Source organism: Protomyctophum bolini (assembly GCF_963924005.1).
Source record: "Protomyctophum bolini genome assembly, chromosome: 5".
Taxonomy (NCBI): Eukaryota; Metazoa; Chordata; class Actinopteri; order Myctophiformes; family Myctophidae; genus Protomyctophum; species Protomyctophum bolini.
In genome coordinates this window covers 34,979,770-34,990,731 of record NC_137866.1, presented here as the reverse complement: position 1 = coordinate 34,990,731, position 10,962 = coordinate 34,979,770, and the positions used below count along the sequence as shown (strand labels likewise).

At 42.1% G+C, this 10,962-nt stretch overlaps 1 protein-coding gene across 2 annotated transcripts; it reads left to right on the top strand.

Moving 5' to 3' along the window:
• Positions 1–302: 302 nt before the first annotated feature.
• On the top strand, positions 303–10,190 carry mthfr (methylenetetrahydrofolate reductase (NAD(P)H)). 2 transcript variants are annotated; one of them, XM_080763524.1, is made up of 12 exons: positions 303–442; positions 1,411–1,646; positions 2,115–2,353; positions 3,617–3,727; positions 4,162–4,355; positions 4,902–5,152; positions 5,816–5,950; positions 6,577–6,757; positions 7,013–7,195; positions 7,681–7,782; positions 7,976–8,095; positions 8,480–10,190. In XM_080763524.1, the coding sequence occupies exons 1-12, from the start codon at positions 413–415 to the stop codon at positions 8,711–8,713; spliced, it is 2,016 nt and encodes a 671-aa protein (XP_080619650.1). In that variant the 5' UTR covers positions 303–412; the 3' UTR covers positions 8,714–10,190. The 2 variants fall into 2 exon arrangements, with proteins under 2 accessions (XP_080619650.1, XP_080619651.1); XM_080763525.1 differs by lacking the exon at positions 303–442 and adding an exon at positions 624–702.
• The last annotated feature ends 772 nt before the right edge of the window (positions 10,191–10,962 follow it).

Genomic DNA, 10,962 nt, shown 5'->3' with positions numbered 1-10,962 from the left:
TCAGATTTTACAGGGGCCAGTTTCGAATTGCAGCCGTCCGTATATAGGTGCCCTTTGAGAGCGGTTTTGAAGGAGTCAAGGGATTTGCATGACATATTTTATGCTCAACATATAAGGATGCATCTTTTCAAATAGATTTACACGAGAGAAATAGGAATGGAAACATCTATTTGGCTGCCTCAAAACAGGAGCCCTGGTTGGACCGGTTGCCTGACAACCAATTAGCCAATCACGGCGGGACCGTCTCCTCGGGCTATGGGATACACACGATGTCACCCTGGGGTGTGCGGGAGTTCAGTTGTTTTTATTTTGAATATTTTCACGCTCCTCTTGTTTTCGGTGCAGACAGAGGAGAGGAGGAGTGTCTATTCTGGACACCGGGCTTATAAAAGACCCGTTAGCTAGTGCGTACATGCCTTCCACAAAGACTCCACCAAGCCGGGTAATTAACTTTGACAGTTTTCAGCTCCATGTGCACGAACAATAGTGCGCACACAGGCAGGCAGCACTACAGCCGTAGTAGTAAACCGTGTTTGTTTACTTTGATATTCAATGTGGATTGTTGAGCTAAGCTAACGTAGCCGCGCGGAGTTTTGTGTTGCCTCGCCAAAACACACTTTTTTGATAAAGAGAGAGTGAGAGACAGACAGTTACACAGAGAGAAGAGAAGCTACAGAGTAATACAGCGGGACAGACGTCTGGGTAAAGTAATCGTGAAGAGAAGACATGCATAGCGCCATAGCCCCCTTCGGGACCCTTGATTACCTTTTCTGACGTAGCAAAACGCAATACAGAAAATGTAAGCTAACCAAGGGTCCCGAACGGGTCTGTCAGCCGGACATGCAGTAATAGATAGTCCGTATTGACGTTGCTTCAAATGCTTGCTTGCCTTGGTAAATGGAGGGTTGTCGATTCAAGTCCACCACCATGGACCACAGTATGGAGAGTGTGTGTGTGGACGGACTGATACCAGAAGAGGGTGTACCGTTTCACCTCCATGGTTACTGCCGATGTGCTGTTGAGCAAGGCACCGATCCCTTAAAACTGCTCCTGGGCAGTGGGCACCTATACTTACAATGCCGGTTGGTACCACAAGGTGGTACACTGCTCCCTTTGTTTTGCCGTTCATAAGAGTGTGTACAAGATCTGAGTAACTTACACTATTATACTCAGTATTTTATGTTGTCACACAGATTGATTTGTTTTATTATATTAGTACTGTCTGCCGTGAGACCTGGCTTGATAATGATATGGTCAATGTTTCTTTAGTTTGCTGCTAAATAAAACCAGCTCATTGACATTATCTGTGTGAAATACCTGGATCCACTACTCCATGCCCAACACACATTACACATGTTTCATCATCATCATTATTAATATGCTTTCTCTCTCCTGAATTCCCACTGCCAGTCAACAACAGAGGACAAGATGGTGAATCAGTTGTTTAAAAGCGACTCCAGTAGTGCAGCCAGCAGCGGGGACAGTTCCAAGGAGAGCTCCCGGTGCTCCACCCCACTGCTGGATGCTGACCGCTCGGACAGGCTGCGGGAAAAGATGCGCCGGAGAATTGAGAGCGGAGACCCCTGGTTCTCCCTGGAGTTCTTCCCACCCAGAACTGCCAGTGGAGCCGTCAACCTTATCTCAAGGCATGTGTGTGTGTGGGTGTATTCAGGCATGTCACACCTGTAACTGTGGCTATTCCAATATTATGAAATTCGTAATATCAATGTGTGTGGCCACAGTGGAGTGATAAAGCTCTTCCATCGTCTGTGTATGGTGTGACATACATACTGGGGGATGCGTTTCCTCCCTGGGATTTCTGTTTTTTTTTTGTCTATTATGAAAGACTCTAAAACGTAACAATGTCCAAGCAGCTCTTAAGCGTGTATTGACATTTCATATTAGACACTCTGTTGTCTTGTTTCCACTTTTGGGAGAGATCAGACCAACCAAAGAATTATTTTAGTTTTTTTTACATCAAAGGATCATCAGAGGATTGTTGGATTTCATGTGCATCTTCAGACTTAGACTACTTTACTATTAGACTACTCATCGCCGCCATGCAACGCCAGAAGGCCATTTCTTTTAAGTGTGCCATTATTTTATTTCTAAAGATTTGACCGCATGGGCTCTGGAGGGCCTCTGTTCATCGACATCACCTGGCACCCAGCGGGAGATCCAGGCTCGGACACGGATACCTCGTCCATAATGATCGCCAGCACGGCTGTGAACTACTGCGGTCTGGAGACCGTGCTCCACATGACCTGCTGCAATCAAACCAAGGAGAAGATCACTGGCTACCTGGCTAAAGCCAAGCGCCTGGGCCTCAAAAACATCATGGCACTGAGAGGAGGTAGGGGGCACGGTTGGGCTTTTGTTTGAAGCCAGCACATTCTGGGTCACCCGCTTCGAATGCTATCAATGCACTGGAAGGGACAAAATCACCTTTAATCAGACCATTGAATGCTCTCAGTAGCAGTCTACTGACCTACCAAGATCTCAGTAGCTGCGTTCTGTGTGTTGATCACGGCTACTGTTTTGACAGCGACGAGACCGATATTACTAACACTAAATACTTTATAACCCTAACCTCAGTCTTGACCAGTCACGTACTGTAAGTCCCCTAACCTCATATCGGTCTCTCTTTTTTTTACTCTTTACTTTTGAATTCTAGAATATGCAAGACAAAAGACACACAAGACAAGCAATAAAAAAAAAACCAATAAAACATGGGTCATGGGATGTACAGCAACAACAATACATATTACAGAATTTTGGAATCCTTACATTCATTAACAGGAAGGACACATTCAGTCCATATCCCAGCTAAATACTCTCCATTTCTCCCATCTTCTTTCACCCAGCTCTTTTTGCAGACTTAAATAAATGGTTCTAGGAGATGCAGTTGTTTCACAATGTTGATAAATAGGTCAACAGTAGGACAATTATTTTGTAACCAGTTTATGGTAATATCTTTTTTGATTATCCTGATTTAGCCCATATGGGAGTTGTCCTAGGTACAAAGATGTAAATGTATACGTGGCTGGTTAATACTGATATGAGGTATCTCAAATTGAGATACCTCATATCAGTATTAACCAGCCACGTAAGTCAGTAGCTTTGATCAACGTGCAGAATGCAGATACTGAGATCTTGGTAGGCCTACTGAGAGTCTGAGACCATTCAATGATCTGATTAAACATGATTTTGTCCCTTTCAGTGCATTGATGCATTCGAAGAGGGACTCTGGGTTGAGCTTAGTCCATGATATGAAAAAGGCAATACGTCTTTCAAAAGTATTACCACTGTAATGTTATACTTGATTGGCCATTGGCCACACAACTACTACAGTTAAATAAAAGGATCATTGATTATAATAATTATACATATAATTCATTATTGGGGCCTTTATATAGGCTATTTTGAATGGTATTTTTACTTTGTTTTCAAGCACATGGAATCTATAGGCCTGTTGTGTGGAATATGCTAAACAAATACATTTTTAACTTGACTTTTCGTTACAGCAGCTTTTAATTACTTTGGGTTCCAACGGCTTCATGTTTGTGTACCCGTGTTTTGTCTAGTTTAAGATTAGTATGTTCTCACATCTGAACAGACCCAATTGGAGAAGACTGGGAAGAGGAGGAAAAAGGTTTCAACTATGGCACAGACCTCGTCAAACACATCCGCTCTGAGTTTGATGACTACTTTGATGTCTGTGTTGCAGGTAGGTGTCTGTTTTCATTGAGAGGCATGGCAACCTGCTTGATCCGATACTGGGTGACAACTAACGCCACCCTTTTCTATTTGGAGCCAAATCAGTATTTAAGTAGTGGGTTATTGGAAAGTTTAGTGAATTTGAAAGCCCATAACCGCTTTGTCCAAATGCTCCGATAATCGGCCAGTGGATATTCACTCCGATCGGTGATCTGGAGAAACTGATCTGTTACACCATTTAGTGATTTTTGTGACGGGCCTAAACACAGGAACAGTTTTGAAGTGGGTTTTGACATAATAATTTTGGAAATATTCAAATTTCCCCATACGCACGAGATCGTTATCGGACCTATCGGTATCGGCCGATCATGAGAAAAACAATCTGGATCGGTCCCAAAAAACCTGATCCCTATATTCAATGTGTGATTTGTGCCCACTGCCCAGGCTACCCAACGGGCCACCCTGAGGCGGAGAGCTATGAGAGTGACCTCAGATACCTGAAGGAGAAGGTGGACGCCGGGGCTGACTTCATCATCACCCAGCTTTTCTTCAGGGCCGACACTTTCCTTACATTTGTTCGAGACTGCAGGGCCATTGGCATCACATGTCCCATCATACCTGGAATATTCCCCATCCAGGTAACTTAGTATAAGGTAGTGGAAATACTAGACCTCAGCAAATAACTGCATGCCCTCTGCTACAACCAGTAAGACGCGTTAACGCGGGAAGCGAACGCAGCTGTTGTGGCAGTCTGACACACACACACACAGACCTTTTTTCATTTTTATTTTGCGTACATGTTTATTTTGTGTGTGTGATACAGCTGCGCCCTCTGGTGGCGGGTGGGTGGTGTAACAGCGGGACAGACAGACAGACATGATCTGCAGGGTCTCATAGTTAGTGCTCACTGCGTTCGCAAATAGTTTGGATAGGTTAAATGCAGAGGACAGTTTTCACATTATGTGCAAATGTAAAGTGACAAATTCCCCCAAAACGGCTAAACTTTCTATGTTTCAGGCACAGACATGCTTACATTTAACAACTTTTATTACTTTTCTTAACAATGCTACATGTGAGAGTTGATTACTTAAGCCCATCTTGCCTGACCTATTCTCGTCGTATCATTGTTATACTTGAACGTCTAATGGGATAACATAACATGTTGTGAACCTGTCCCACACCAGGGTTACCAGTCTCTGCGTCAGCTCGTCAAACTGTCCAAGCTGGAGATTCCCGAGGAGATCACCAAGGTGATCGAGCCAATCAAAGATAACGACGCCGCCATCCGCAGCTATGGTATTGACCAGGCAGTGGAGATGTGCCGCGTCCTGCTAAAGAGTGGCCAGGTGCCCGGCTTCCACTTCTACACACTGAACCGCGAGGTAGCTACCATGGAAGTCCTCCGCCAGCTGGGCTTGTGGATAGAAGACCCCAGGTCAGTGTTTAGACTCCATAGACTAAATTATATTGTTCCTATTGAGTCTCGAAAAGCAATGCAGTATTTTTCAGTGGTAGCGGAGCAGATAGTGGTACAATCTTTCAGGTTGAGATAAAAGAATGTAATGCTTTTTAATCAGGGATAATTCCTTTAAATCCTGTCGTGCCCTTTATCGTTATCTACTCGCACATCATGCACACACGGTACAGGTTACATGCTGGTTTTGACTATGCTGGTCTTGACTTCTATTGCCATTGTCATGCGTGACATCACAACTATGCAAGGTATAAGACTTTCTCACCATGATAGAAGATGTCTCATCAAGATGTCACCAACTATCAAAGCTACCATACCAAACAAAATAGTTTCAGTTTGATCCCCTCCTCCTGACCTCAAGTAACACTGTCCTCTGAAAAGCAAGCAATCTCTATCCAGGTTTGGAATTGTAACGGCTGAAATCAATAAAATATCAGTATTCTGAACCTGCGGGCCACATTAAGTGAAGGTGGGGCAGCATGTGGCCCCTGGGCCGCCAGTTGCCCATGGATGGACTAAGACAAGTGATCAAAGTAGAGAGACACATGGAATCAAACCAGTCATTCTAATGTTAATGCGTAGTCTGTCCCCATTTCTGATGAGCTTCTGTTTTTAATTTGCCAGACGTTCTCTTCCCTGGGCCACGAGTGCCAACCCCAAACGGAGGGTGGAGGATGTGCGTCCCATATTCTGGGCCTCCAGGCCCAAGAGCTACATCTACAGAACCCAGGACTGGGACGACTTCCCCAACGGCAGATGGTAAAAAAAGAAAACGGAATAGTCGTCATTCATGTGGATCAGTGTTGGTTTTTGTCGACTAAAAATGTTCGTCGACTACCTTTTTCCACTGACGAAAACTACCGGTAAATGAAAACTAAGCTATGATGACTAAGACTAAATGTATTGACAATTTCGTCAACAGCTAAAAACTAGACTAAAATGCTAGGAAGGGGACTAGTGGACAAGAGATCCAGTATAAGTCATTTTACACTTGGTTGCATGCTGAAAATAGCAGATCTACAAGCTCACAACGCGTCATGCTGCAACACGTTGTGAGCTTGTAGATCGGCTATTTTCAGCAAGTGTAAAAACAGTCATTACGACGGCATCAAGGCCCGCCAAAACACATTTTAGTCGACTAGAAACTAGACTTGACACTAAAACATTCCAGGTGACTGAAAACGTGACTAAGACTAAATGAAAACTATTCAAGAGACTATGACTAAAGCTAAAATAGAAATATGTTGCCAAAAACAACACTGATGTGGATCTTGGGATGGTATGTTGGCCCTGGGCTACTGAGGAAAAATCTATTTAATGGCACATGAACTTTCGTTTTGTCAATAGTATTAAAACATCTACCCGTGTTGATTAATTTCATTCAGGGGCAACTCCTCGTCTCCAGCCTTTGGTGAGCTCAATGACTATTACCTGTTCTACCTGAAAAGCAAGTCATCCAAAGCTGATCTGCTGCAGATGTGGGGCACGGAACTGACCAGTGAGGCCAGTGTCTATGAGGTGTTCACATCCTACATCACAAACCAGCCCAACAGCAACGGACACAAGGTACCCACACACAAGCAAGCAGTCCTCTGAACAATGGTTTCTAGCTTGAATCATTTCTATTGTTGGCTGTTAGAAATAATTGTGGCCATGTGTGTGTGTGCTTGACATTGGAATTAATAAATCTATGTAGCTGATTATACAACTCCAAGACGGTGTATTCAGAAAGCAGGTTAATCAACAATTAAAATGTTTTTTTTATTATCAACAACATTTAATTGGGATCCATTGTTGAGAACCGTGGCTTCTTATGGCTAGGTTATGTGTTTGCCTTGGAATGACGAGCCCCTGGCCGCAGAAACAAACCTGCTGAAAGATGAATTGGAGAAGCTGAACCGACGTGGAGTGCTCACCATCAACTCCCAGCCCAACATCAATGGCAAGCCTTCTTCAGACCCTGTAGTAGGCTGGGGACCTGCTGGAGGCTATGTTTTCCAGAAGGTAAGACCATTTTTCACTTTTCTTCTACTTCACACAGTACACTACACTTTCATTGCTATTTTTGAGTGGTGCAACCACTCCAAGGAACAGCTTTGTCCCTATGTCCCAACCTATGTCCTAATGTGACTACCGTATGTCCGTTTAGAGTACCAATAGGGGGTGCTGTTGCACCACTCGCTTCAGACCGGTCTATCTAGCTAATTGTTAATTTACAGTAGGACCTGCAGACAGACTGTACTATACAAGTTATTATGAACTGGAAATCCAAAATGCTGCATGGCCAGGATAATGTTTTGTAGCACTGATGATATTTCTTTTGGTACCACATTAACTCTGGCATCCCTTTCATGGCATGTCAAATCTGCTATCATAGGGAAATGAATAGGTATAGATATCGTACAACTACTGTGGTTATAGGGTTTAGTTTAGTGCTTAAACAAAATTATCGTTATAGATTAATGTCATTTTAATAAAAAATATTTCAGGCCTACATGGAATTCTTCACATCAAGTGAAAACGTGACTGCTCTCCTCGAAGTGCTGAAGAAATATGAGCCTCGAGTCAATTACCACATCGTCAATGTACATGTGAGTTCTGTCAAATGTTTCTTAATTTACTGTGTTGTGGTAATTATCTATATTTTTTTATATATAGTGCAGAGCATTTATCTTCTGTAATTTGGCTACTGTAGCTTATTTGTCGATTTCTACATGTATGTATAGTATGTTTGTTGAGCTAACATACCATGAAGCATACTATTCTTTTACATAATCTCTTCAGGGCCGTAATCTGAACAACGCTCATGAAATGCAGCCCAACGCTGTGACGTGGGGAATCTTCCCAGGCAGGGAGATTGTCCAGCCTACCGTAGTAGACCCTGTTAGCTTCATGTATTGGAAGGTGAGTGTTTGTGTGTTCCTACTGTCTGTGGTAGTCCCTTGCTCTCTGGTATTTAGAGAAAAAAAAGGGGGGTGAATGCACGTTTGATAAAATTGCCGTTGGTTTAAAATGACGTGTTCCGTTTGTTTCACGCTGCGACCTGCATTCTGAATTGACCATGAGTTCTGGACCCAGTTAAGATAATTCTTACATTAAAGACTCCTGTCTCACTTTTTGGTCTTCCCTATTTTGGGTAGGTCATACAGTAGTCAGCAAACCTTCGAGAAAACATTCTGCGAAATGCGTAGCGACTAGCGATTTACACTTGTTGACGTACAATGATGTGTATATAGGGTTAAGTAGTTAGTTAATGGTCTTGACGCGTGTCTTTTTCTGTCCCACCAGGACGAGGCCTTCGCCTTGTGGATCGAGCAGTGGGCTAAGCTCTATGAAGACGAGTCGCCTTCACGGATGATCATTAAATACATCCACGACAACTACTTCCTGGTCAACCTGGTGGACAATGACTTCCCTCTGGACAGCTGCTTATGGCAGGTCATTGATGACATGTTTGAACTGCTCGACGCACACCTAGAGCGCCACAAATGTGGCAACGACGAGGGAACTATCTCAGAATAATGTCAGGTTTCAAGACCCGCCTGACTGCTGACAAGAAGTGGGAAAAGCAATGTGACTCTTGATTTGTTCTTTTTTTTTTTGTACGATTGGTTGCTGCTATCGAGAGCCTACAGCAGGGCTCTGGACTCACCACTGCAAGGTATTTTAAAACTTTAAAACTTGCGTATTATTACTTCAGGAAGCGATGTTTCTTTTTTTTAAATACTTTTTATACAACTGTGTTCTTTTAATATTTAGCTTTGTATTGGGCAACAAATGGAGAACATTTTTGCTAGACCAATCAAAGCATGAGGTTAGCAGGATTTACATTAAGTATCTGACTGCAATTTGACCTATATTTAGGTCACCATCACCAGTTCATTAGATTCTAAACAATCCTATTAACAATGCCTAATTCTAAGCATTGTTAATAGGGAAATGAGAAAATGTGCATGGGGCTTTTCACCATTAATACATGAACAGCCCTGTAATGTAAAATGTGTTTTGTGTCTAGTATTTTCATTTCCCTGAGCAGTATTTATCATGGGACGCACACGCAGATCCGACACACCAAAGGTCCGACATGCTGAAACAACGGTCGGACATGCGCTGCTCCCGTGCTTGCGGGTATGGTTAGGTTAGGGTTTGAGGTAGATTGTCGGTCTAATGACAGTCGGAACAATAGTATGTCGGAACTAAGCCATAATAATATAAACATAAGTATCCCAATGATTACAACTGTTAATGCTGGAGACAAATGAGCAGCGGTTTATTATTTTGGGTATTTGTGAACAATATGTTCAACACATAACTACCGTTATCTTAGTGAAATGCCTTTATTGAAAGGCATTATAGTGGAATGATGACTCAAATAAGAATCCCCCAAATTGTTTTGTATATTTTAGTTTGTTATGATATTTATGTGTCTTTTTGCCTTTATTGACTGATATACAGTAGGTTGACAGGAAACGGGGAGACGGATGGGGGGGGGGGGGGGGGGGGGGGAGACACGCAAAGGTCGTCGAGATCAGGACTCGAACCTGCAACATGCTGTCAGCCTAAGTGCCTGGACCGGTTTAAGTTTTTGTTTTAAAATGTTTATTCTTTCTCCAATAAGATGCCAAATAGTAATTCAAATGGTATGCATTACCGGTATTTGTTTTCATTAAAATGTCAATACTGCAGAGTCCCTACTGTAAACATAGGACTAAAAATAAATGTAGTATGTTTACACCATGCAAATGTGTAGTAGACTAAATGAAAATTGAGTTTTTTATTAATATAATATAAAATGTACATTGTAAGACAGTGTCATGATACCAGGAGTTGCCAGGCAGACACAGATGAGTGAGTGATTGTAATCTATCATAGACTAGTGGCTAGTAGTGGACAAAATATTAAGCATTGTATATTTGAGACTGCTTTTTTATTAAACACTCGTATTTATTGTATTTTTAGATGGTTTGTATTGCTCAATTAAAGCATTTCCTTTACTACCTCATTGCTTTTGTTGTTTTACTTTTAACCATATTATGAACCCTAGCATCTGTTCTGGGCAATGGTGGGCATGTCATAATGGGCAACGAAAATAGACAAATATTTGACAAAAACAGCCAGTTTGAGCCGCTGGGTCGCAAGACAAATTTCAGTGTGAGCTGACGAAGTACATATATCATTTGCAAACTCACTTGGGGATCTCCATACATGGGCATTAAAATGGACATGGTTAGATACAAAGATCTTCATTTATGGCATAACTGACAATGGGTACGCTGACAATGGCATGTAGCCTACTGCAGTGATACTCAACCTCAGGCCCGCGGGACCATTATGACTGGCCCACCAATGAAAATCTAAAAAGAAAGAAGAAAAAAAATCTGGAAAATGAAATAAAAATAAATAAATCTGAATGTAGTTATCTTTAATTACATTATTATAAGTAATACTATTAGAGTTGTACTATTACTCGAACGAAAATAAAAGCTTGGGGGGGGGGGGAGATGCAATGCAAATGAAAGACATATACTGTGTATCCCTATTCCCTGACATAATTTTATAGCTAAACGGACAGAATTCTATTTTATTTGAATGATGAAACCCAGCTGCCATTAATAGTTGGAAATGGAAATTGCGGAAATGGTGGAAATGGAAATTGTGGTAATTGCGGAAATGGTGGAAATGGAAATTGCGGAAATGGAAATTGCGGAAATTGCTCTTCACTTATAGCTATCTATTTTCAAGTAGATTGTTTTATTTTACTCAGTCAGCCA